We start from the raw sequence: 27912 nt of genomic DNA, 5'->3' as shown, positions 1-27912 counted from the left end.
ACTGTAATATTCCGATATATACAGTTCAATTTGACATGGAATTTAACGCCTCTATCTACAGCAGTCTTCATTTAAAACACTGTATATATGACGCGAGCAAAATTTGTATTCTGTCTTTATTCACATGCTGAAGGTTGTTTTTATTTTGGTTCTAAAAATATGAGCCGTGCTCTGTGAAAGGGGGTTTAATGGATGTGCGTGAAGTGTCGTCCCAGATTAGCATGTGCACTTAAAACAGGCTAATCAGGGACGACACTTTCCAACTAAACTGGATTTTTGCTAAGAAGAAATTTTCTTGAAACGGAAAAAATCATAAAAGCGGAGAGTGTCGTCCCTGATGAGCATGTGCAGACTTCACATGATGACCTGAGAATTCACTTTACGCACTTGCATTAAACCCCCTTTTCACAGAGCACGACACATACTTTTTACGTCTAAGAATGGGTCTGTGAATACGGACTCTGGGGTCACCGCCTTGAAAGAATAAGCTTGTCAATCAAATTCATTGAGCTCAAAACTTCATTTCATTAAAACAGCACTAAATGATATACATATATACTAAATGACCTACTGTATATTGCGAAACGTGTGTGCTTCCCAAAAACATACCTGTTCGCACTTAATACAACTTTTGTTGATCTGTTGAACCGTGATCGTTTTGAAACGGAAATCAATCGTGATAATTCGCGAATTGGAATAGATATTGGCAGACGTTAATATACTTTACCCGCATATGCGACCATTGAACATTCAATTGAATGTTAGCCTTTGCAGTTGATCGGTTTTGAAAATAAATCAACATAGTGTCTTGTATATAATTTGGATTAAACATTAAAATTCAGGGTAAGACAATACCTTTGCAAATTAAAACATTTAAATCTTGAATTATTACCTTACTGTTAAAGCTGATGTTTTAAATATTGTATTTTAAATATGGTATGACTTGGACTGCTGGTTATAACAGTTTATGCCAATATACAGAGATAACAACTAATAAAATTATTATTTAAAATTATAATAATAATAATCATCAAATTAGGAAGCTAATCCCGGGGATACTAATTAATTTAATATATCCGTAATAGTTGTCCAGTTGTTCAAATCTTCAACAACAAATTTTACTAACGGCCGTGTCTTTTAGATCAAGTTATTTATGTTTGTTTATTTAAAAGCTTTGAACTATATACGAGTATATATGTGTCCTGTTCTTAGAAAAATGGGCATAATGCATGTGCGTAAAGTGTCGTTCCAAATTAGCCTGTGCAGTCAAATAGTTGATACATTATTTGCCTTTATTTTTATGTAACACATGAAACAATTAATATTTATGTATTTCTTGTTTTGAAATAGTTTTCATTCAGTATAAGCAATCAATGCAACTCTTTAGTGTCCGCATATGGTTTTCAAATGAAAATAGGCTGTATGAGCATATCATGTAACAATCGGAATTATGTTCGCATTGTCCGTGTGTATTTGCCAAAAACGTCTCGTTTAACCGTAAACTATGGTTAAATTCAAACATCCATATAACATGTTCAATTAAGAACATGGTGGTAAAAAGTATCGTTAATTTTTGGATCAAGTAAGCAGTCCTATATTTTCACAAATAATATGAAGTTTAAAGTGGTATGATTGAGACCAACCCAAGTTATCGCAGTCTGGTAAGAAGCAACAGTGTATGGTTAAAAGTAACGCTGTGTTTAAGTGGTCTCATAAGCGGAAAGCGTAGCTTCTGACCAGGCTTCAAGCATGTGTCAACTAGTCTAAAGCTACAATGGACGCATATGTAATACGTCCTTGTTTGCACGAGACGACTCTATCACTTAGATCTCTCGATAATCCATGCTCATACAATGAATGATGTATTTTATACTTTATCTAAGCAATCATCGTAGTATCACAAAATATAACGACATCAACAGAACTCTCTAAATTATTCCATCGTTTCAACGCTGTATTATGTTCAGGTTTTTAATCTTCAAAAAATGCATATAATAGATATTTTAGAGAATGGTAAATGTTTAGTATTACTGTTTCCTCACAAATATCATAACTACAATGAACATTTGCGAATATGAAACTTTTTTGTATTGTGTCATTTTACCAAAACGTGAACAGGCCCCTTCAATGCATGTGAGCAAAGTGTGATCCCATATTACCCTGCGCAGTTCACTTATGCATTAAGCACTAGTTTCGCAGAACGCCTATGAATAATATTCCACGCATCAGAACTCAATATTGTTGTGTCGATTAACAATGATAAATAAAAATAAAACAATATTGCCAAACACTGATTAAAAAACGCGTCAATGTAAAACATAAACTATCAAAATATGTATATTGAAAAACTGTTATGCCAAGAAACCCTGCTTATTTACTAAAAACAATTCGTTTTTTTAAAAACTTAATCAATTACTAAATCAAGCGGCATATTGTTCTGCAACCAAAATGCAAAGATCATAAATTATTGATTAATATTTAACACATTCATTTTTAAACATTCAAATCTGCGTTCAAGAAAAGAAATCAACCTTGTTCTGAGAAAACTGGGCTAAAATCATGTGCGTAAAGTGTCGTCCCTGATTAGCCTGTGTGGACTGCACAGGCTTATCTGGGACGACACTTTACGCACATGCATTAAGCCCAGTTTTCTAATAACGCGGCTCATATATAATATAGAACAAAATTGAAAGCTGTATAGTAACACATTTATACAAATTCATAAAGTAGACCTATCAACCCGTTGGTGGAGAAGATCTGGATCTGTGAATTAGTTTAACCCTTTGCATGCTTGGAAGTATTTCGTCTGCTAAGATGTCGTCTGGTGAATTTTTTAATTAGCATTTTCTTCGATTTTTTCAACGAATACTATCAGATAAGCAAACAGTTTGGATCCTGATGAGACGCCACGTTCTGTGGCGTCTCATCTGGATCCAAACTGTTTGCAAAACCTTCAAAATTCGGTTCCAGCAATGAAAGAGTTAACAGCAATAAGTGGTCAGGCAGCTGCCTAATTAAAAAAGCCGAGATAAAGTGTGTCCACCATAGTGTTGGGATACCCTCTTTCATTTGTCTACTTTCGACATGTGTATGCTTTACTATAAATAATTTCAATTATTTGTATATTTGTAACTAAGCTAACGTAGTTCTTTTTTTAGTTAGGATTACTTTTTGCTGCGTGTTTTTCTATACCTGATTTCGTATACCATGTTGGAGCGTGTTTTCACCGCCCATTCCGCTATTTAGTAACTATATTATGGGGAGCTACTTTAAGGCGTTTGACTATAAATGTCCCTTTTTAATAAAAATATAATGATTATTCTTTCCTCATGATTAGTCCTTCTTTCATTTTGTACGAGTTCATCCAGTCTATGACCTTTTCATTACCGCCTATGACAACATAATATGAATTCATAGTGCTAAAAAGCGGACATATTCTTCTCCGTAAAGGCTTACACTTATTGATTGAATATATATAATTCGGTTAACTACGTGTTGTTTCATTTTAATTGTTCGCCAATGTACAATAGCCTATGGTTCAAAGGCTTTGCACCGCTGCAGCAAGAATAGCTCCCCCCCCCCCTAATCGATTGTCCATGGTGTGTAACAAGAAAATCTAAATATTTTCACAAAGACTTAATAAAGCGATAATTTAAATGACGTTCATCTCTGCAACAATAATCGTCAGTTCCAAAGAACATGCTACGAAAACATAACATGCTACGAAAAGATAACATGCTACGTAAAGATAACATGCTACGAAAATATTAAGCTTTTTTTCCAGTTTACGCTCTCGCTCGTATGATGCTATAAAAAGATCCACTATTCTTTTTTTTAATTTTCGAACAAATTTTTAAAAAAGGATTTCTGTGCTGTTTTTTTTCTTCATAATACTCATAATCCTTCATGCAAATTAATGGATTCTTGCCAATACTTTGTGTATGAATTGGTTTGATCGTCGTAGAAACTCAATTAGATATTATGTGTGTATTATATGTCAATAATTTCGTGCTATGAACATAAGTAAAAGCGAGGGATTAAACGTTATAAAAATACAAGATCTGATAAATCTATACTTGTTGACGGATCTGAATCATCACTCAATTGTACGCTAGACAAGATCCATGAATTCTTAAGATACTCTGGACATAACGCAAACTATAAAAAAAACTAATTCAATATTGAAATGCTTTATGAAGTATATTCCTCGAGCAATACAAACTAAATGCACACTGACATGGGGGTGCTACAACTTTGAAAGTTCTTTAGATGATTGATACTATCTTAAAAAACATGGTCATGAAATATTTTAGAACAAAATCGAAAGAAATAAAAGTTTAAAAAAAAGACATTCGAACCGTTGGAAAACCCCGCCCATAGGAAAGGAAACTATTGTAAAATCATTGCGCTCTACCTTCAATAACTCTATCATTTACTACTAACACCAGAATAGACACCATGAAAACAATTAATGAACACTTCTATCACTGTATTTGGACATGGCCGAGCGGAGTAAAAGCAACTGGTATTGTGAAGGAATATTGAGCAAATGTTTTCATACACTTGTTATTCCAATTAATGTTAGTTTTCGATGTTGCCACAGTTTAAGGAAGTTTTTTAATTATTGTAGTTTGTGTTATATGTTTTTCAAGGCTGTTTCATTTTAATGGTATGCTAATGTTATACCTAACCTTGATGCTTCGTGTGATGTTCAAAAGAAGTTTATTTCCGTTTTTTATTAATGTCGGTATGAATATAATGTCCTACTTTTTGCACAATTAATCAACATTTGTTTGGTTTTAGTCCTGATACGTTTCCAAACAGGATAAGTGATTCTATCAGGCTGTTCAAGGTGCTAGAAGCTAGGATTTTTACTACAAATGTACGTTGCGTCATCCGCAAATGATGGCTGTTTGATTTCGTCGCCTGGTTTAACAACTATACCATTCACATTACGGTTAGATTGTAATGTGATAACAATTCTAAACAGATAGTACATAACGTCGATAAGAGTGGCTATCCATGTTTTATTTATGTCCGTATAAAAAAGCTTCACCCATTGTATAATATTTTCTCCAAAGTTAATTTCTCCAAACACGAGAACATAATGGAATGATTGATCTAGTCGAGTATTTTTTTGAAAATCTGCGAAGAATATATTACACGATGTTTTCTGGTTTTTAAAATAATTTACAAGATAAACATTGGTGTTTTCATAAATTATTTCACATTCAATAATGGCGTTGTCTATGGTTGTGTGTTATATTATTGCATATCTAATGTGTCTCTACCATTAAGCATGAAGGGTTTTCTTTCAAGCTTGCAAGTTTCTTTTTTTTTTTAATGAAGTGTATCTTATTGTTGTATTGCGTATGTTACCTTTAATAATCTCCCATACAGTATTTTGGTTTTCAACATTATTTGGGTTTGCATCTATGTTTTTTGTATTGCATATGTTATCTCGTGTTTTATTTGGCTTGATAGTGTACGTATATATTTCATGTATATAGTTTAATACTCATTAAGAATTGGGTTATAATAAATTGTATGTTAGTGCGTGCCTGTCGATTTAGATATTGTACCACACAGTTTAGATAAACATATTCACATTATTAAGTGCAGATTTATATATTGATATACCAATTTAACGTGCGATATTACTTGTATGTTTTTTTGATTCGTCTTTCAGAGAAACCAAACCGCTATCCAGGATCCACGCGTGCTGGTCACGTGTGATTGAAACAACCGGAAATGCTATTTGGTGTAATTTTGTGTTTACTTTTCGTAGGTACGTATTGCATTTTAAAGTTCTTTTACGGTCTAATGGACAAAATATATTTCACTTTAATTTCACAAATACAACATCACAGCGTTTGCCTTTGCAAAGTTGTCTTTTAGGTATAGTATTATTTTTAGCAAAATCTCTCGCTATCTAAAGTGGGCACACAAATAAAAACTATAGATGGTGATAATTGAACGCTCGGTAAACACACACAAACATAGATATCTATATATGGACCGTACTCTCTTAAAAGGGGGTTTAATGCATGTGCGTAAATGCTGTCCCACTTTAGCCCGTGTACTCCGCATAGGCTAATCAGGGACGACACTTTCACCATTTATGATTTTTATCGTTTAAAGAATGTCTCTTCTTATCGAAAAATCCAGCTAAGGCGGAAAGTGTCGTTCCTTATTAGAATGTGCGGACTGCTCACGCTTATCAGGGACGGCACTTAACACACATGCATTAAAACCCATAAAATAAATTCTAGTTGCGACAGAAATGAATGCTTTAGTTTTCCGCTTAACCTGTATTAGGGTTGTCCCAATTTTACTTTTGAATTCAGGCCCTACGAATTACGGTTACAACGTAAATGCTTTTCATATCGTTGCTTTGTTTCCCTCTCAAATAGGTTATACACTTCATGATCAAAATGTTTAATTACATTTGTGTTAATGTACCAATACTAAAGAACGGAATTACATCCAGCAAACCGTTTTCAGATAAACCGTGAGTTACCTTATTGCTATCAATTCCCATCGCGTTCAGTTTTCATTTCACGTATTAATTATTTGTCTATAATCATTCAATGTGAATACATTGACATATCTTGAGTGACTATTGATGTCCGATATGTCTAGATATTACTCAATTAAGCGCACATTAACGCTAACGAGATAAAAATAACAGGTTTTAATTGGTTCGAAAAAAAAAATCGAAAGGTTTTTGAGGTAATAAATATTACTCAGTGTTTTGAATGCCGAACAGTCTCTTTGGGTTCTTTGATGTAGATAAGATTTAATGGTAGCGCATGACGCCGTTCTTGTTTCTATTGAATATATATCGTAAAACATATTTTATTATTCATAAATTAAAAACTTCCAAACCTTTGTCATCGTCCTTGTCATGATTAATTTAAATATTTGCATGGTCATGCGACCCCTGACAATTATGGGTTATTAAATATAAATGGAATCGCTATGTTTACTCGCGTTCATTGAGTTATTCTTAAGGAATCTTTTAATCGGTTTTTCATTGATTGAATCTTAATCAGTTCTGCTGAATAAAGAATTGTGTTAAATCTATCATCACTTATTGACGTTAATTATGCTTTATGTGTTTCAACCTCCCTTCATTTTTTTTTCCATTGTTATTCACTCTTAAAGTGTGATATCCAACCTTTAGTCGCAAAACCATTCAAGCCTGGACTTTGATTGTTAAGACCGTCTGATCGAGTGACTGAGAGTTTCCTGTGCATGTACATAGCGGCAATCAAATTTTTTTTTACTGTGGCGCGAGTGTTTGAAACCAATGATTTCCTGCAATATTCCACCGTCAGAACCCGATCCATATTGTTCGGTTGAAACGTTGTCAGATGATGACCGGCGTCGTATCCTTTTCCATCAAGGATACAGTCCATGCAGTCTGTCACAGATTAAGTCATATCAGCCGTGTGCAAATGCTATGCAGCGGACATCCATTGTGAACGTCACCAGCTGGACCGAGAAATCAATCGATGGAAGGTCCGATTGAGTCTTATGGATGCAGACAAACGATCCAAAAACCTTGTCTGATGCACTGGAAGCGCCTACCCACTTATTCAGCAGATACTGATAGAATTACTCACCATGCCTGCAACATCATCATCTTGCGAGCGGTCTTTCAGCTCAATGAAGCGTATTAAGATCGCCTTTCAGCGCTTGCAGTGCTCCACATTCACCGACAAAGTGTAGTGGACATTGAAAAAAGTAATCAACACATTTGCCTCTACCAAGAGTCGGAACATGCAGTTCCTCTAAACAAACTTCAGCTATGCAAGTGAATTGCCATCTGTTGCAAAAACTGTATATGTATGTGTTAAAACTGTTTTCAACGAGACGAATTTTATTTTTAAAAACTATAATGAGAAAAATCGCGTTTGCGCCCACTACTGGCCTTTTTCCCCGGAGGGGGGGGGGGTGCCCCCGGACCCCTTAAATGTGCCTGCACATCCTTGCTACGCCACTGTGAAACCATTATTATTAAGTGGTTAGAAATCACTTCTCATCTTAGCTCATTTTCCTACATGCTGTGCACACAATTAATATATCAATTTGCTTAATTGTACATATTGTTTCCTCGATATGCACAGCTGACATCTCGGGTAGCCCCAACATTATCCAGTCGACCATGATTTATGCCAATGACAAATCCCATTGTAAATCGCCCCCGTGTGCTGGTGCAGTCGAGCGAATAAATCACGTCAAATTGACATAAACCATTCCAACAATAGAAACTGAATCTAACAACAGCAAGAAGCAATATTGCTTTAATCTCACTAATTAAACTTGCACCAAGAAATTTTACATTCAGCAAATGCTTCCTGAATCAGCGCATGCTAAAGCAAATGATGTGTGCACAAGATAACACCGCACAATTAAGGTTAAAGATCACTAATAATACTAGAGTCCTCGACATATCGGACAACATAATTAACTACCTACCGTTACATCATTCGCAGGCAATAACCACTATGTATGAGTATTGGTGTTGCTTCATTCTATAAAGTCAATATCTTCATATATAATTATTCATTCTACCGTTCATACCCCCACTCTCACTGTATAATATGTTGTTGTTGTAAAAATTATCGGAAGTCTCAATATTGTTCTTAATATTGTACTTTGTTATATTGCCCATATTGCATATGTTATATACTTGGGTGAAAATAAAGTTCTGTTCTGTTCTGTTCTGTTCTTCTGTTCTGACAGTTGTAGACAAATGGAATATACACTATAGAAAAGATAATATAAACATAAACACATATTCACAAGTAATGACAGAAGTCCTTCAGCACAAATTAATTTGAATTTATACTGTTAACATATTTAGCGATTTTTGTTTATGTTTTGCTAATATGAAAAGTTTTTGCGATATTGAAACACATTTTTTATTTCACCATAAAATTATTTTATTTTTATAAATAATAAGTGTTCAAAGTTGGCATTGTTATAAACGCGCTGAGTTGTTGAGTTTTTGTTTTAAAATTTTTCAAAGTTGTGAAGATTATCGCTTGTTATTTTGTCAATTTTAGCGAATGATAAACATAGACCAACTATTATCCGAAACGTGTGCGTTACCCGTCTGTACCACTATTCATGACATTCAAAAGAATAAATGCGTAATAATATATTTCGAAAGAGAATCGTGACTCTTATATAAATTTTTGTCTATACATATTTGTCCGTGAACAAAGGGAGTTGTTAATTCTTTACTTGCTTTATCTGTGTAATTAGACCTTACTGAGTTAGACTTAAATACTTCTTTTATGCGCATTTCTAAAAGACATCAATAGCGGTTATAATTACCCTCTTATCCTTTCAAGCGCTCTCAGCATGTTTGCGACCCAGATTTATTTATACTACAGCGTCTAATGTAACACGAAAATATTATTTTTATTGTCAATGGTTTTTCCATGTAGATAAAGCTGTTCTACTTGTGAACTTTGAGGTCATAATAGATATCCATTTGGAAATGTCTCACCAACGTTTTAGACGACAATTCGATAACTACACAAAAGCATCAAAGTTTAAGCCAATAAAACTTGTAAGTAGGACCAATCTAGATTCCATAATTTTAAATTAAGCCTCTCTATGTGAAAATGGAGGTTCATGCAAGTGCGTTAATTGTCGTCCCAAATAAGAATTTATGTCTTGTTCTGTGAAAGCTGGTCATAATGCATGTGCGTAAAGTGTCGTCCCAGATTAGCCTGTGCAGGCTAATCAGGGACGATACTTTCCGCCTAAACTTGATTTTCGGTAAGGAGGGACTTCCTTGAAACTTAAAATACCATTAAAGCGGAAAGTGTCGTCCCTGATCAGCCTGTGCGGACTGCAATATGAGATCTTAGCTTAAGAGCCCAAAATGGAATTCTAATTATAGTTAAACATGTTTCGACGATGAAAATTACCTTATTGCATGTCCAATAAAAATTGCAGAAAAACAATTGAGCAAATTTTGATTAGATCCCCATTGTCTTTAAATAGAAGTTGGCAGATATATAAGGATATTCCGATAAACACGGAAGTGTCAACTTCGTAACCAACATGTATGTGGATCGGATTATCCATTTTTACTGAGTTGTCGACTATGTTACGACTTGCATATAAAATGTAATATGAAGATATCCTGGCCTACCATAAGTATATACATAGCGGCCGTGCTCTGTGAAAATTGTGTGGTATGCATGTGCGTAAAGTATCGTCCCAGATTAGCCTGTGTAGTCTGCAAAGGCTAATCAGGGACGACATTTTCCTCCTAAACTGAATTTTTGCTAAGAAAAAACTTTCTCTAAACAGAAAATATCATACAAGCGGACTGCACAGGCCTATCTCGGACGACACTTTACGCACATGCATTAAACCATTTTTTCACACATGAATGATGTCTTTTTTAAATGTTCAAAGCTATTGCAAACGGTTTGCTTGAAGCTTCCACACATAGATTTGAGTAAGTGAATCGTTTGGCTGCTGCTTAATTGAATGTTTACACACATGTATTAAATAGTATTGCATATTATTTGTTATTATGCCCAAGTTTGTCGAATGCCATATTTGTTTATCTTTTAATATGTAACACTGTAGGATTCCCAGTCTTGGCCATATCTCGTTCTTATATATGTTCTTCACCAAAGACTAAATGCGGATTGCCAATAAACTATTTAAAATATGTATATTCTACGACAAACATTCTTTACGTGATTGTATTTCCGGTAGGTGCCGCTGGCCAAGGCCCAAGTAAGGGTAGTCTTTAGTCCCCTCCCTTTCCCCCTTTCCTCTTAACCACTAATGACAAACTTAGTTACATTCAAACATCACGAATACCAGATATTCATGTTTACCTATATGCAGTTGAACATGGCAAATACTAGAAATTCTTGTCGATTTTGTTGCAGTTTAACATCGAGAATACTAGATATTCGTATTGACTTTGTTTTAGTTTCACATCACGAATACTAGATCTACATGTTGACTTATGAACAGTTAAACATCGCGAATAATAGATATTCATATTGACTTTGTTGCAGGTAAACATCGCGAATACTAGATATTCATGTTGACTTATGTGCAGTTAAACATCGCGAATACAAGATATTTATGCTGACTTACTTTCAGTTTAACATCGCGAATTCTAGATATTCATGTTGACTTATGAGTAGTTAAACATCGCGAATACTAGATATTCATGTTGACTAACTTTCAGTTTAACATCGCGAATAGTAGATATTCTTGTTGACTTATGAGCAGTTAAACATCGCGAATACTAGATATTCATATTGACTTATGAGAAGTTTAACATCCTGAATGCTAGATATTTATGTGGACGTAGTTTCAGTTTAACATCTCGAATACTAGATATTCATATTGACTTATGAGCAGTTAAACATCGCGAATAATAGATACTCATATTGACTTATGAGCAGTTAAACATCGCGAATACTAGATATTCATGTTGACTCATGTCGCGAACACAGAATATTCGTCATCCATTTTTATCAACTGTAATAGGACGATGTCATCTTGTAAATTTATGTATCATGATATCATAACTACCTGGTTTATACATTCGTTATTGTATACAAGAATACAAGTGAGCCCAATCTAACTGCAAGATATCTTAAATAACAAGGCTACCTTAACGCTCCTTTATGTCTGACATTGTAACCTTGTTCCCGCTTACCCAAAGAGTTCCTTTACTAAGGTAATGTCCCATATGTTCACATAACACAATGTGACTCCATCGGGACCTTGTTTCTCTCTGTAATTGTACTTCCTGTAGGTACCACTGGCGCACCTGTCGTTTCTTCTTCGACGACGATGACGGCAGTAACGGGTAACCTAGTGCCTTCATCCCCTCCCATCCTCCCCCCAAACCAACAATTATTGACAAAGTTTCAGTTTGATAGCGTAGATACCATATATTCGTTACAATGTATACTATGACTACTTTGATCAGATTCTGCGAACTACATTGATTGTCATTGATGGTAGATGGTCATTTATATTTGGTTTTGATTTTTGTTTTACCGCTTTTCATACTTTATGTTGACTTATCGAATTCGCTGTTTAAGTTTTATGTAGCTGTGTGTTATCTAAATGTAACATCTAGAAAGTTGACTATGTACTGGTCCATATTCACATAGCAAAACACCACTGTAAACAAGGAAAGTTGACTGTGTACTGGCCCATATTCACATAGCAACACACCACTGTAAACAAGGAAAGTTGACTGTGTACTGGCCCATAGTCACATAGCAAAGCACCACTGCAAACAAGGATTCGGATTCGTTCATGTTGAATGCGCCCTATCGGCTACAGAACTGCTACAACAATGGATAAAAATATAACTGACAATAGATCATACCGTTTAATAACAGACATAATGTCTATTTATTTGTATGTATTTATTCAAAAGAATAAGAGTGTTTTAATCCCAATGCCTTGCATTTATTTGATTCCAATGCCTCGCAATTATTTGATCCCAATGTCTTGCAATTTGTTTCAAATCACCCACACTAATTTATCTGTTGTTGTTTTAAATTAAGGAAACAGCCGGTAAATCAGAAAATGTTGAAACAATGAGTATACAATATATATAAAACATTTTTATAAATTTAATTACGAATATATATTATGTATTATGAAATCAAAACCTACGATAAGTTGACCTGATACTGCTGGTTAACATTTGAAGAGTTATTTCTAGATCGCTGTTTGATTTCAACTATTTTCTGGTAAACGCCTAAATAAACGAACACACACAAACAAAATTCATATTCCGTGGTAGGTTAGGTTTTGCCTAAGGTAATTTTAAGTGGCCGTTCGAGTTTGATGTGTAACACGAGCGGCATCGTTAATTGACCATAACGTACATTCTTAGCGCTTTACGTAAGTTTGATTTTGTAGGACCTGCTCTTGACAGTTGTCAGTGTTTATCCAGATTCTTACAAACTTGTGACATAACGAGTTTTAAGGAAAAACATGTCATAGACATGCGTGTATTTATGGGCTTTTTAGAAGATGTAAATTTGTAAACCCTTCTTTTGCACAAAACGCATTTTCATTGTACATACTGCTGTATGATTAGTAAATGTCAACGTATATGTATAGATATATATTCCCAGTAGATATTTTACGTTATATGTCATTAAAATTTGAATATACATGTCTGTAATCTTCATGTTATGTCTATTACAAACATTTTTGAACGTATATCGTTAATAAACGTAACACACTTCTTGAACGTAATAGGCTTTGTTAAGTGCAATATGCATATCAAATGTGTTTCTACAGAACAGGAATATATGACCTCTGAACCTGTTTGGTGCTCTAGAGACATTTACAATACACCTTGTTCTTTCGAATTGCATGTGCTTAATTTACTGCAAGTATGTTTTGTCTCTAAACACATGTTACCTACATCGTATGTACAGCGCCATCTTTTTATTTGAATTCATTTTGTGTTTTTTGAGAATGTGTTTTAATCGTTCCAATTATTACCCACTTTGTTTATTCTGTAGGTTCCGCGAGTTCAGGTATAATCCTTGGTATGATAACCATTGTAAACATATATAGAGCCACATCCATAGAGCCACGCGCTGGGAAAACCGGGCTTAACGCATGTGCGTCGTCACAGATTAGCCTGTTTTGTCCGCACAGGCTAATCAGGGCAACACATTTCGCCTGAACTGAATTTTTTTCGCTATGAATATAATATATTTTTAACGCAAAAGTACCATGAAAGCGCAAACTGTCATTCCGGATTAGCCTGTGCAGTCTAATCTGGAACGACACTTTACGCACATGCATTAAGCCCAGTTTTTCCAGACCGCGGCTCTGTAGAACACTACTGATCACTATTTAGTTATCTAGCTGTTTATTATGTCACATTTAACTGTGAATGTATTTATTTGTGGTTTCATGTTTAATTTAGAGTTAGCTCATTTTATACGTACTTTTTTGTTAAGCATTAGCTATTTTTTTGTACGATATTATCCCAAACAATCTCATAGCAGTGGTGTCGGTGTTTTTGTGGCCTCCTTATTTTGGCTTTGGGACAATTTATTTCTGTCGTTTTGGGATCTATGCAAATTGATTTTAACAAATGTAAAAATATGTAATCAACTCTTGTTAACTTAAAAATGATATCATTCGGCGTCTTCCATATGCGATACGTCCTTTGTTATTTTCTTTTTGTTAAAACGAAAAGCTATGTATAACAAGGCAGATATAATCAAGCAAAATATTAATTGAAATAAACGTTTTTGAAATGGAAGAAGACCTTAACGTTATTGTTTTCATTTCATGTGTATTATTGTATAAGTGCACATTTATCTAGTTGCTGTTTCGTAATCGGCACATATATATATTCATAGTATAGAATAGTGTAACCTCACTTGCTATAGAATTTTGATTCAGAGAGATAATAGTAAAGTACGTTATCATATGACAGTTATTATCGCAAACGATCATGGCTTTATGTGAATATATTCCAAAATCTGTTCATCATATGCCATTAACTTGCGCAAACAATATTGTTTTTTAGAGTACATTCCGATCTCCATTTATCATGTGGAATCAACTTGCGCAAATGATCATGGCATTTGGGATTATAAGAATCTCTATGTATCATATGACATTAACCTTCGCAAACGAACACAGTTAATATGGAATATATTAATATTTTTTTATCATATGACATTAACCTTCGCGAACGAACACTGTTAATTTGGAATATATGAATCTCTTTTTATCATATGACATTAACCTTCGATAACGAACATTGTTAATTTGGAAATATATCTAATCTATGGTATCATAGTGTTGCAACCAATGTTTCTTCCTCTATTTCTAAAGTTTTAAGAAATAAAATGTAGAACTATTACATGTATTCACATTGTTATGCTAGAAAATTAATCATTATTTCATGGATGCGCGGTGAACAGTCAAAACTGTTTCCCAAGGTATCAGGGATGACTTTGATAAAATAAATAATTTGACTGTTTAACTGTAAAATGACGTCATTTTTTCGACGAAATGACGTCGTTATTCCAGCGGGCAACAGTTCAAACTGTTGACCGGTCAACAGTTCGATATTCACCGGTAACAGTTTAAAACATTGCAAATTTCTTTTTCTACGAAGGAAATAGCAAAAAATAATTATCACTTATATAAGACATCAGGTAATAATACATACTGTTCTAGTTTATTTTTATTATATGCATTTAGGAAAAACAAATAGTAAAATGAAAAGTAGAAAATAAATCTATCAATTTGATGGCTTATTGCTATGAATAAATACTACACTAAATCCTATAAATTCAAACTACAAAAATATTGTCTACCGCTTAGATATTGTTTAAAATAGACTGCATCACTACATAGACCATATTTCAAAGCAAGTGGAGGTTTATCAACGCCTAAATCTCTTTTGCAGGCGGAGTTTGTTGTGTTGAACATCATTATTTAATATGAATGTCTTTATTAATTTCCGTTGTAGGGAATTCTATAACAAAAAAAAAGAACGTGTCGTTCCTGATTATCCTGTTATAGGCTAATCTGGGACAACACTTTATGCAAATGACTGAAGCCCCAGTTTACCCAGAAAAGGCTCTATTCTTCTAAGATTTCATGCAATATGTAGATGCAAAATATGTTCACATACATTCTTTTAGGCGGAGGTGGGACGACAGAGCCCGAGAACTACTCTATAAATCTCGAGACGAGATTGAGGTCAATGCTGTTTAATGGATACGAGCCCCTACAGCGGCCCTCGGAGAATATCCAAGTGAACATCTCCCTGAACCTGATCACCGTTAACAATCTGGTATGAATAACAACGGAGCGTCTTAGTTTTGGTTTTTACCTATTTATTTTAGTTCGATTGCATCGAAGACGTTAGGTCTTTAGAAACGCTCTCGAGTCCGTACCCTTGGTAGAACAAAAACTCTTCCACAGTGGGCCCATGACTTTTCGGTCGCTGTACAGATACCATTACCAAAATCGCATACGGAATTAATTTTGGACATCGATATTTTGAAATGTTTTCATGTACATGTATGTATACACATTGATATTATTGATCAATCTCACACGGTTTGTTTGAGAGAAGCGTATTATATTCGCCCTCGACTCCTACATTATGTTGGAAAGGGACATTTATAGTTTCAATAAATATGTTACTATTGAGTCTTCGGTTTCTCGACGTTTCGTCAGAAGATTTTCACATGCGATGATGGCAATCTTCTAAATATAAAAAGACAGAAAAAAATCAATATCATTCAAAATTTCAGGAAATCAAAGACCAAAAACTGTCCACTTCTGGGTTCTTCCAAATGGTAAGCTATCATTTAAAATTCTTACTCGACTTTGAAAGCTTTACATAAAACAAATTAATTTCGTATACAGAAGATAATATTGGCATAAAATTGTTTAATTGTGATATTGCATATATAATTTTGAGTTTTACTTCCGCTTAACATTTATTATGAAAATGTAAGACAAAGAGCAATACAATATAAAACAACTTCCATCATTGTTTATATAACATATAGGTGAAGTGTCATTTCATACCGTATGGGTTATGATACGATCACTGGAATGTTATCAGTGAATGATTATTTGTTTGTTTTTTATTAAACGACTTTCTAGACAAGTTAAATATAATTCCATGTAACAAGGCCATTTCACACAATGCATGTTATATAATTTGTCACCAATATACTATTTATCAAACGTTGCAAAATTCAGTGTTTCCATATTGTATATATAATTGTTTATAAAATGGCACTGAAAGTCATATTTATATCGTACAAACCTAGCTACCGGTATGTTGCAAATTATATATATTGTAAGAATTTGTACTTTTATTGTATATTTACCTTTTTTAATGTATGACACTAGCTTAAGTCAAAAATATATATTATGTGTACGGTAAAACAATATGTGTTTTTAACAGGTCCTATTTATGTTCTAAAATTACATTGATATGTTTTAAACCAAGGTATTATATATTTATATTCTATAATTGGACATATTCATCTTGGAACCATAACATAAATAGATCGGGGTTGATTGTAAAGAAGTATATGATTTGATTGTTGACAAAGAACACAAAAGTACAGTGTTCAGTTAGAGCCATCTAGGTTACTAGGGTCGTATCTTGTAACTACCAAACCAAATTTATGAATACAATTGAGATATTAAACAATTATGAGATATTGCAATATAAATATCGTGATCTAGCATCAGGTTTTCGCCGTCTCGACTGAGCAAAGCTCGAAATTGCGAGATCGCGATATGAATTGTGTACTCTTGCATTCCGGTTGCATAATTATGCAGATGGTTATTTGCTTAAACCACATATAGGCATCTTTTATTACATCATTGACCAATCATGTTTCACCACAAAAGTCCATGTTATAATTAAGCCGTTCTTTAGTTGCTGCTGAATTAGAACTCATAATGTGTGTGTTTTCCCATGTTTAACGTTAAAGGGACCTTTTCACGTTTTGATAAATTGACAAAATTGGAAAGACTTGTTTCAGATTCGCAAATTTTCTTTATAGTTATGATATTTGTGAGGAAACTGTAATACTAAACATTTACCATGCTTTAAAATATCCATTATATGCATCTTTTGACGATTAAAACACCTATACAATTATAACGCGTTGCAACTTGAAACGATTGAATTATTTGGATAGTTAGTTGTTGTCGTTATATTTTGTGACACTACGAGGATTGCTTATATAAAGTTAAAAATACATCATATTATCCATGAGCACGGACAGCCGAGTGGTCTCAGCGTTCGAGCCCATTTGATGATTACTTTGTTCTTTCTTTCATTTTTTTTTACTGAGGATTTTTAGATTATATGTGTACATTTATCGATATAAAGCATTTAATGAAAAACTTGAATTCATGCCAAAATCTGTGAAAAGGTCCCTTTAAGCAACCAGTTACATTGAAAATAATTCACAACATAAACATTGTATTTTCTAATATAATATATTTTTTTATTATATCAATCTGTCAATATTCAATTTATACATGCCTTATGCAATACAAATATGAACTATTTAACATCAACTAAACCACGTTAGCACATATATATTTAAATTTCCAATAACAAATTTAATTAATTTAACACAGAATGCACCATTACGACACAAACATAGTAATATTAAATGTATCAAACTTTAACATTTCATATTTACCCCTTCTTAATACTTTAAATGATATTTTACATACTTGTTCATGAGACAAAACTATATCTGGTTGTCGCATAGTTGGTGTATTTCATGTATATTCCTTGTTCGGTGTAACTGAATACATAATATCTGTCTTTATGAAGAAATGCATAAATGGGCATCATATGTCATCGTCAAATTAGACGAGAAAAATGCACCAAGTTATTGCCCATGGTTGGGTTCACTAATTAGTTATGTCTATGGTAAGCACATGCAGCACTGTTAATTTGTGTATATTTTCATGTTAAATGACAGGTGAACTTTCATATATGCAGTTAAACAAACGTGGTCTCGCTAAATTATTGGCATATATATGCACAAGATATGTAAGTCACACATAAAGCCATCCCGTATCAGGTAATTCAACTCATGTTAAAGTCAATCATCCAGACAGCCGTCACCCAATTTATTTGTCCATTATTGTATAAATTGGCATCTGCGTTGTATGAAGAGGAGTCCTAAGTTTGACAATCGAGTAGAGTAGTCACGCTTTCTTGACGTGGCGGCCAATAGGCCGCCGCGCTGTAAAATTGTACTTCATGAACATTAGAAGCGTTGTGTTAGAAATTATTTAACGGAAATAAATCTCGATGAAAACAGAAATGAACTTTGGTTGTTACTGTGCATTATCAAGGAACGATGTGTAATTACGCTACATGGGGGCTAATCGACACAGAACACATTCTGGAGCATTGGGACAGAAACACGTCTGTTTATGCTCCCGGTAGGGTGATATATAGCAGTCGGACTGCCCGTCCGTCCATCCGTTCGGACGTCTGTCCGTTCGGATGTAATTTACTCAAGTATTTACTTTAGTCTGTCTACATACATGTAAGCTACAGATTAAGTGCGAGTTTCGTTCCGGTCCATTGATTTTTGACCAAGGTATGAACCTTGGACTGAACAATTTCCTCTAAAATAGCTTCAATGCGGCTTCAACGCGCATTTGGAGGCATTGTGTTTCACAAACACAAGTGTTGTTATATCTATGTGTTATAAACCTTTATGGATATTTCCACACTTGTAAAAAGACAATGAATATTCAATTTACAGCATGTTATTTGTATTTTAATAGCAATGGACAGACAGTCGACTTGAATGGAATTCCACTTACGGCAATATTCGATTTATGTTTTCAACGGAAACGTATGTTTGGACCCCAAAAATTGCCATAGAAAATAGGTCAGTAAAAAGTATTAGTGAAACAGGAAAAAATCGGATATGATTTCATTATGTATTGTTCTGTGCTTTAAGATTGAAATCTTCATGGGTAAGGATTAAGACATTATTATTTACTATATATTGTATTTTGCTTTAAGATTGAAATGGGTTAAATAGCCTACAGCGTGCCGTTGGCTCCGTTGCGCTCCTGAATATTCATATGAACCATTTAAAGAACATTAATTTCTTCTTTTTAACTGATACGATAACAATCTTAAGTGCTTTTATTGAAATTAAATTATAATGATATCAAATAGCAATATTTTAACGTACACACATATAAAACCTAACCTAACCCACGTGCTAAAGCGTCCAATAGTATCGGATGAATGATTGTACCGTGAGTTTGCGCAGAATGTAGTCAAATTATCACATGTACAGTTTATAAAAAAAATCTTAACTCATAACTGAGTTAATCAAGATGGATAAGTATTGCGTTAGAAATGTATTCAAGTGTATATGGTGGTCCATGTATATTTCGCATAGTGTCAATGATTTGGAAGTATTCAGCGACGAAAACAGCCTCATCCGGTTGATATCCACGGGAAAGGCTCTGTGGACGCCAGGTGGCGTGTTTGAGACCAGCTGTGACGCAGACGTCACGTACTATCCACTGGACACACAAGAGTGCAGGTACGTGTTGTGTTAAAAAAATGAAGTATAAGGTATTTATATTGTATCGACCATTGGATATTTACTTAATGGTATTTTATAGGCAATCGACTTTTCATCTTGTTGTATGAGCAATAAGCAATCTAACGAATGTTCAAAAGAGTGTCTCTCCTGTTTGACTTCTTTGATATTCATTATTCTTATATTATATTATTAAACATACCCGTTTTCCATACCGACTAGATACACATGTGCCTGAAATAATTGATATATAAAGTTGGAAGGCATTGTCTCCGTTAATGTTTAGAGGAACGTCATGTTACTCGGAATGAAAAACAAAACATTATTTGCGGTAAAAAAACTTTCGATAAAGTTTATTTCCTGATAAGCCTGTACGGAATGCTCTGTCTTATCTTGGACGGCACTTATGCATTAAGCAAAGTTTTCCCAGGACCATGCGTCATTCTTAAGGTCTTAAGGGCAACTTACTTTACGTAATACATTTTTCAGCATCACGTTAACCACGTGGGCTTACACCTCGAATGAGATTACCCTTGGTTTCCTGAACACCTCTTTCATGTTGGACAACTACCAAGTAAGAGCATAATAAGTATTATTATCTTAATCAGTATTGAATATAAATGTTAGTTTCCACGTTTGCTTTTTATGTAAATGAAATATGATAAAATAATATGTTGATATAACATATCAAATGATGATGATTGTTATACTCAATAGTCATTATTTTGTATCATAATATATATAAAAATCAAGCATAACTACATACTAAACATATTGTTAAGACAACAGGTGTTATGAACGTCTTCATCAAATATAACTTAACATTTTTTTTATCCCAACACTTCTGAGTCTGATGCGATCGCTTCAATGTTGTCTTCTTCTGTGTCTGACACACATTTTCGTCTTCTTATGATATTCTGAAAATGCGAATAATGTAGCATATAACACTATTTTGTCAACATAGTTAGATGCAGTTTGATACTGCCAGTCTTTTGTTGTGTTAGATCTCAACTTATGTTGTTGTCAGTATTATATTACCTTGATTATGTACCGGTTGGGTTTGACCCCGCGATTTTGTCCGGTATTGTTGATGCCATGACTTATGTCTTCTGTCAATGAGTCGTCTGCATTCAGGAGAATGGCGAGTGGGAACTCGTAGGTACAAGCTCGAGCCGGGAGTCTGCGCAAAGGAGCAAAGAGGAATCATACACCTACGACAGGTAGCTATGGTTACATAGTTTCTTCAGTTTTGACGCTTTATGTGTGCATTACGTTTAATTAAACTTACATGCGGTCATTGGAATACGTATTGTTATTCAAAGTTAAGTGTCCTCAATGCTGGTGTCAATAAGTTAATATTAATTTGACACAAAAGCATGGTGTTTCAAATGTGTTTGCACCAAAGGATTGGTTGAGTTCTAAATAAGTTCTGATTTAAAATCATCATCTTTATTTTGTACTGTTGTCTATGTCCTTGGTAAAAAGGATTACTTTTCGTTATGAAAGGACAAGCGGTGTGATTATAAAGGTTTCCTCTCGTGTAATGTCTTGAAGGAGTAATCAATTATTTGTTATATTTGATAATAATAATTACAAATTGCTATTTATGCAGGTTAAGGTTCACTATGAAACTGAAGAGGCGGCCCTTGTACCACATCCTTAACACGATATTCCCAGTGATTCTCATGTCTTGTCTGATTGTGTTCGTCTTCAAGCTACCGCCAGAGTCCGGGGAGAGAGTCGGGATGTCTCTCACTGGTAGGGGAACTTAAAGTGTTAACATCATTCAATCATGTAACAAATTCTATAGTGTCTCATCTTATTTTACACAATGTATGTCAACTGTCAACTTTATAGAAGAATTGTTTACGGAAGGAGGACTATTAAGTGTGATAATGAAGGAAAACCCATCCAGTGCGGTGTCAGTTTTATCTGACTTTACTTAACTTTATCGTGAATAAAAAAAGTTGTAATTCCGTTTATCTGGAGAATATCGACTCATTGAGTAATACAATTTAATTTAATCGAATTCATTTCTCTTGTTAAACTTTTAAATGTGACCTGCAATTCTATCAAGTTAATGTTTATTTTCATTTGTCTGATTTGGGCTTCTTTAGTGCGAAATTTTGCAAGTCCTTTAACCAGTGAAAACCACATATGTCTGCATTTACAGATCTAAGCCGGTGACCTCATTTTTCACCGTGCTTATGTTTAATACTTGTATCGCGGTATGTTTTCAGTGTAACTGGCTTATGCCGTGTACCTTACTCTAATTGCGAATAACATGCGATATGTTTTCAGTGTTACTGGCTTATGTCGTGTACCTTACTCTAATTGCGAATAACATGCGATATGTTTTCAGTGTTACTGGCGTATGCCGTGTACCTTACTCTAATTGCGGATAAAATGGGATATGTTTTCAGTGTTACTGGCTTATGCCGTGTACCTTACTCTAATTGCGAATAACATGCGATATGTTTTCAGTGTTACTGGCTTATGCCGTGTACCTTACTCTAATTGCGAATAACATGCGATATGTGTTCAGTGTTACTGGCGTATGCCGTGTACCTTACTCTAATTGCGAATAACATGCGATATGTTTTCAGTGTTACTGGCTTATGCCGGGTACCTCACTTGTATTGCGAATAACATGCGATATGTTCTCAGTGTTACTGGCCTATGCCGTGTACCTTACTCTAATTGCGAATAACATGCGATATGTTTTCAGTGTTACTGGCTTATGCCGGGTACCTTACTCTTATTGCGAATAACATGCGACATGAGTTCAGTGTTACTGGCCTATGCCGTGTACCTTACTCTTATTGCGAATAACATGCCAAATGTTTTCAGTGTTACTGGCCTATGCCGTGTACTTCACTCTTGTTGCGAATAACATGCGATATGTTTTCAGTGTTACTGGCCTACGCCGTGTACCTTACTCTGATTGCGAATAACATGCGATATGTTTTCAGTGTTATTGGCTCATGCCGTGTACCTTACTCTTATTGCGGATAACATGCGATATGTTTTTCAGTGTTACTGGCCTATGCCGTGTACCTTACTCTGATTGCGGATAACATACCCAGGACGTCAACAAGTGCCAGTATCTTGTGTAAGAGCACGTGAGCTACCGTTATACCCTTTACGTTAGTGCTGGCGCGTGCTTGCTTGTGCCTGCATGCGTGCCTTCGTGTGAATTAGTGTGTGTGTGTCTGGGTGTGCATGTTTATGTTTCATACATTTAAAATGGTAAATGCACTTGATCGGAGTGGTAGAATGGTAGAGTAATAGAATGTACATAACAATGAAAATTAAGTAAAATTACACACACCCAAATTCTACATCATTTAGTGAGATTATAACGAGATTAATTTATTAAATATACGCTCTCGAACTGTTCAATATTTGTATCTACAGCCTCATACCTGACTATCATTCTGATGCTGAGCACGCTGTCGGTGGTCTTCACCATTGTCGTCCTTGACATTTACTTCAACCATGCCGATGATGAAACCCCGCCCAGTTGGTTGCAGAATCTCACACGCCATTTCCTTGTGAAGGTCACGTGTTGGAAAGGTGTGTATAATTGAACATCGTCCCCATGATCGTCAATCAAACATATTTATGTCAATATTATTGAACTCAAGTGAATGAATTTATATAATGGAACGTTCATAAATGTTAATCATCCACGTGTTCAGTACGTTAATTATTAATTCAGTGAACTATTAATGTGGTGTGGACTCGAAACAACCGCCTTCAAAGGCAAACCTTGTTCAATTTAATCATGTCTTTTATTAAGACAATGAAAACCTTATTTATTAATTGATTCGCCCAATGATCTCATTTATTTACACATAAATCTTACATAACACTGAGCTAAAAATGTTGATAGAAGAACCGTCTACATATGAGAATACATAGTTCTTGTATATCATCCGATAACTAAAATCAAAAGGAACTTATTGATAAAACACGAAAACACACGCCTTGTTTAATAGTATTATACAATCCAATGACATACCAAATATATTGACATACACATTTAAAACAGGAAATATTGTTTGTATGAAAAAAATGAATTGTTCCGAAAAAGCCACCCAAACGCATGTTATGATGCTTATAGGGAAATACAATTAGCTATAACTTAAACGTTTTGTTAGAAATTCTGTTTTGTCACTTTTGTAATTGATTTTTTTTAGGACGAGGGTCAGGTAAGTAACGTTAATGCGATGTACGCATTGTTGCAACGCATGCTAGCCCTCAAATTATGCACTGTAACGACTACTTTGCTTGCTGTTACTATAAAAGTATTATCTCATATACTGGAATTTTGGTCATTAACATATACATATGGTTTTCAATTGCAGACCATTGCAAAGCCCTTTTTTTCGGAGGGTTGATTTACAGAAAAGTCTGTCGGATGATGTGTCTTGACTTTCTTTATTTCTTAATGTTGGTCGAGGTAGCAAATACATGAAGCTTAATAATGAACTTGTATTTATATGGGTTATTATCACACAAACAATGTATATGGGCCGTGCTCTGATAAAAGGGGGTTTAATGCACGTGCGTCAAGTGTCATCCCAGATGAGCCTAAGCAGTCCGCACAGGCTAATCAGGGACGATACTTTCCGCTTTAAGGATATTTTGTGTTTCAAGAAAGTATCTTCTTAGCAAAAACCCAGTTAAAGCGGAAAGTCTCGTCCCTAATAAGCCTGTGCGGACTGCACAGGCTAATCTGGGACGAAACTTCTCGCACATGTATTAAACCCGCTTTTCACAGAGAACGGCCCATAAATAGTATCCTCTGCTAAGATAAATTAATTATTTTTGTTGTTTTCGTTTAAATGTAACATTGTACACAAATAATTGGTGGCTCAATGAGAAAACATTGAAAGCGAATATTTTAGTCCATTTCTTGTACAAAATGGTAATTATTATGCCGTATGTAATACAATTATGTAGTGATTGCATATACATCTTGACTATGTAATCTGTTTTTTTACACTCTGCATTTGATTTCTTCTTGAAATGCATTGCGATAATCTCGGGATGCACTATATGATGCTAATTTCTCAGGTCTTGTACACGTGAAATAGTATTGTTGATAAGTTTATTTACTTTATTTCATCGTGCCTCAAGAAGATGTATTTAGACGCTCCGGTGCATATTAAACCAATTAGAGGTTTAATTGCAAAAAAAATGAATATCATTATATATAACTCCTAAATGCTTATACGTATATCACGCCAGTGTTGTTTCATATTCCTGTGAAGTTTTAACTGTTAGACTTTTTTCATATCCAATAAAACATTTCACGCTATATACTTCGATGTATGTTAACGTAATTAAGTCTAGTTGCATAGATTACATTAATTAAATTATTGTTAACTATTTATTGTTTGCGAAATGCTTGAGTTATCTTGTTTAAGAGTTTAACACAAGTTTTTGTTTTACAAATGTACATGTTTATTAACTCCCAAACAATCACAAGTTATCGAAAACATATTATGTACAATACAACAATACAAAAGCTTATTATTTTGTTTACTTTTTGATCGGTACGAGTTCGTTTAGAAACCTATATCTGCAAAGTGTAAAGTGAATAATATATAAATATATTTTTCTTTGAATGATATTTAGTTCATGCTGGTTTCAATAAACTGTATGTTTTATACGAAATATACGCAAATCATTAAAATGGGTTTACAAACGATTTACCACCATGCATATGAAAACACGTGTCTTCAATTTGAAATGTTTGCTACATTTTGTAGTGACTTGCCTGTTTTTATTCCTCAGTATGTGCTTTTGAGGAAACATTACATGAGTACTTGATAAAAACCGTTAAAGGTTTTTTTTTCTATTATTTAAATAAGTTTTAATTCAACGAAGTCGTATAATCGTTTCAACTAAAATAAAATGCGACGAGAAACCAGCGGCTCTTTTATTACTCAGACGAACGCACTTTGCGCTTTACACATCTCATCGTGGCTTTTAACAGAGGATATCTGCAATTTGCCCTGATCTGACATTTGTACGACATGACGATGGGTTCTGACATCTTGCAACAAGGAAATTAGCTAAATAAATATCAGAACTTCATTGTATCATTAACTTGTTATTATTTTGATCTGATACATATTAAACCATTAACTTATTTAATGCAATTCATTAGACTTTATTTGAATTAAGTTGCATTTCGTTTAAATAACCGAGTTATGATTTTCATGTTTAATTGAATAAGCATGTGTCGGTTGTGAAACGTTGGGTAAATTCTGAGGTTAGGCAGGCTTTTCGACAGAATGATCCCAATGCTTTTCATCGAAGTCATCAAAGCAGTCAGCACAGCTTTAAACAATTTGTGTTCAATGTTGTTTTGTTTACATTGCCTCGTATTTCGACGGAGATATGTAAATTGCTTTGAATAAAAGCAATATATATTATTTGTATTCATTTATTTATTTATGTATTTATATTGCAATAACAATTCGTTCACCGAGGTTTAAGTACATGTATAAGTATTATTTTTCACGTATTACAGGAGTGACATGTTGTAGTAAACCAAAGGTAAGCCCCGGAGGGGACGGCGAAATCTTGACCTTGAACGAGATCACGGAAAAGTCCGAGACAAAGGACAAGTGGGCCTTGGATGACGAGAGGTCAAAGGTCGCGGAGGGGGTTGGTATAAAGTTCTTCTCGTGGAAGGAAGTTGCCTTAATCCTGGACAGATTCTTCATGCACACCTTCATCTTCCTGGTGGCGTCATCAACTGTGATCTGCATGATCATATTGTCATCGGCCTAAGAGATTTTGCGATTAGTCAATGGCATATTTGACAAAGACGCTGTGGAGCTCTTTGATCTATTTTTGTTCATTCACTGTCTTATTTCCATCGTTAACATAATCTTGTTTGAATATAAATTATTATGTATAAGGAACATTAAACTGATTTATTTGTTTCACGACAGTTTTATGTGTATATAATAAACGTAGCAACTTTGAAGACAATTGTTGATCTAAGACAAATATGTTTAAATCAGTGTCAACAGTATGCTTACTCGATAACCAATTTGAACTCAATGTTATTTTTTTTCTTTCCACTAACTGATAATTAACGATTCGAATTTTAAAGGGGCCTTTTCACAGATTTTGGCATTTTTTTAACTTATTCATTAAATGCTTTATATTGATAAATGTAAACATTGGATCATAAAAGCTCCAGTAAAAAATCAAGAAAAAAATTAAAAAAAGGAAAAGAACATTGCCCGGAGCAGGGTTCGAACCAGTGACCCCTGGAGTCCTGCCAGAGTCATGAAGTAAAAACGCTTTAGCCTACTGAGCTATTCCGCCGAGTACACATTCTTGACGTATTTTATACCTTATATAAGCAATCTTCGTAGTTTCACAAAATTTAACGACAAAAACAGAACTCTCCAAATTATTCAATCGTTTCGCGTTGCAACGCTTTATAATTTTTAGGTTTTAAAATCGTCAAAAGATGCATATAATGGCTATATTAGAGCATGGTTAATGTTCAGTATTACTGTTTCCTCACAAATATCATAACTAAAACGAAAACTTACGAATCTGAAACAACTTTTTTAAATTTTGTCAATTTACCAAAGCGTGAAAAGATCCCTTTAACGCATATCTTACTTCAAATATTTACTCATCGTATATCTAATGCATAATTATATGTATATACAATTAGCGTTTTGTATCACATGGAATTGAAATAGTATTCAATATATAAAAACATCTG

At 34.2% G+C, this 27912-nt stretch overlaps 1 protein-coding gene across 3 annotated transcripts; it reads left to right on the top strand.

Annotated features, from left to right (window-relative positions):
• The first annotated feature begins 711 nt into the window (after positions 1-711).
• On the top strand, positions 712-27912 carry LOC127845041 (acetylcholine receptor subunit beta-like). 3 transcript variants are annotated; one of them, XM_052375662.1, is made up of 13 exons: positions 712-843; positions 5690-5788; positions 13560-13574; positions 15714-15865; positions 16332-16376; positions 19366-19472; positions 19998-20144; positions 20634-20718; positions 21279-21364; positions 21757-21902; positions 23179-23256; positions 23562-23720; positions 26692-27912. In XM_052375662.1, the coding sequence occupies exons 2-13, from the start codon at positions 5752-5754 to the stop codon at positions 26952-26954; spliced, it is 1320 nt and encodes a 439-aa protein (XP_052231622.1). In that variant the 5' UTR covers positions 712-843; positions 5690-5751; the 3' UTR covers positions 26955-27912. The 3 variants fall into 3 exon arrangements, with proteins under 3 accessions (XP_052231622.1, XP_052231624.1, XP_052231623.1); XM_052375664.1 differs by lacking the exon at positions 26692-27912 and adding an exon at positions 24347-24474; XM_052375663.1 differs by lacking the exon at positions 13560-13574.

Source organism: Dreissena polymorpha, chromosome 9 (assembly GCF_020536995.1).
Source record: "Dreissena polymorpha isolate Duluth1 chromosome 9, UMN_Dpol_1.0, whole genome shotgun sequence".
NCBI classification, from domain to species: Eukaryota; Metazoa; Mollusca; class Bivalvia; order Myida; family Dreissenidae; genus Dreissena; species Dreissena polymorpha.
The sequence above is the reverse complement of the archived record's forward strand: the minus strand, read 5'-3'. Positions and strand labels throughout refer to the sequence as shown.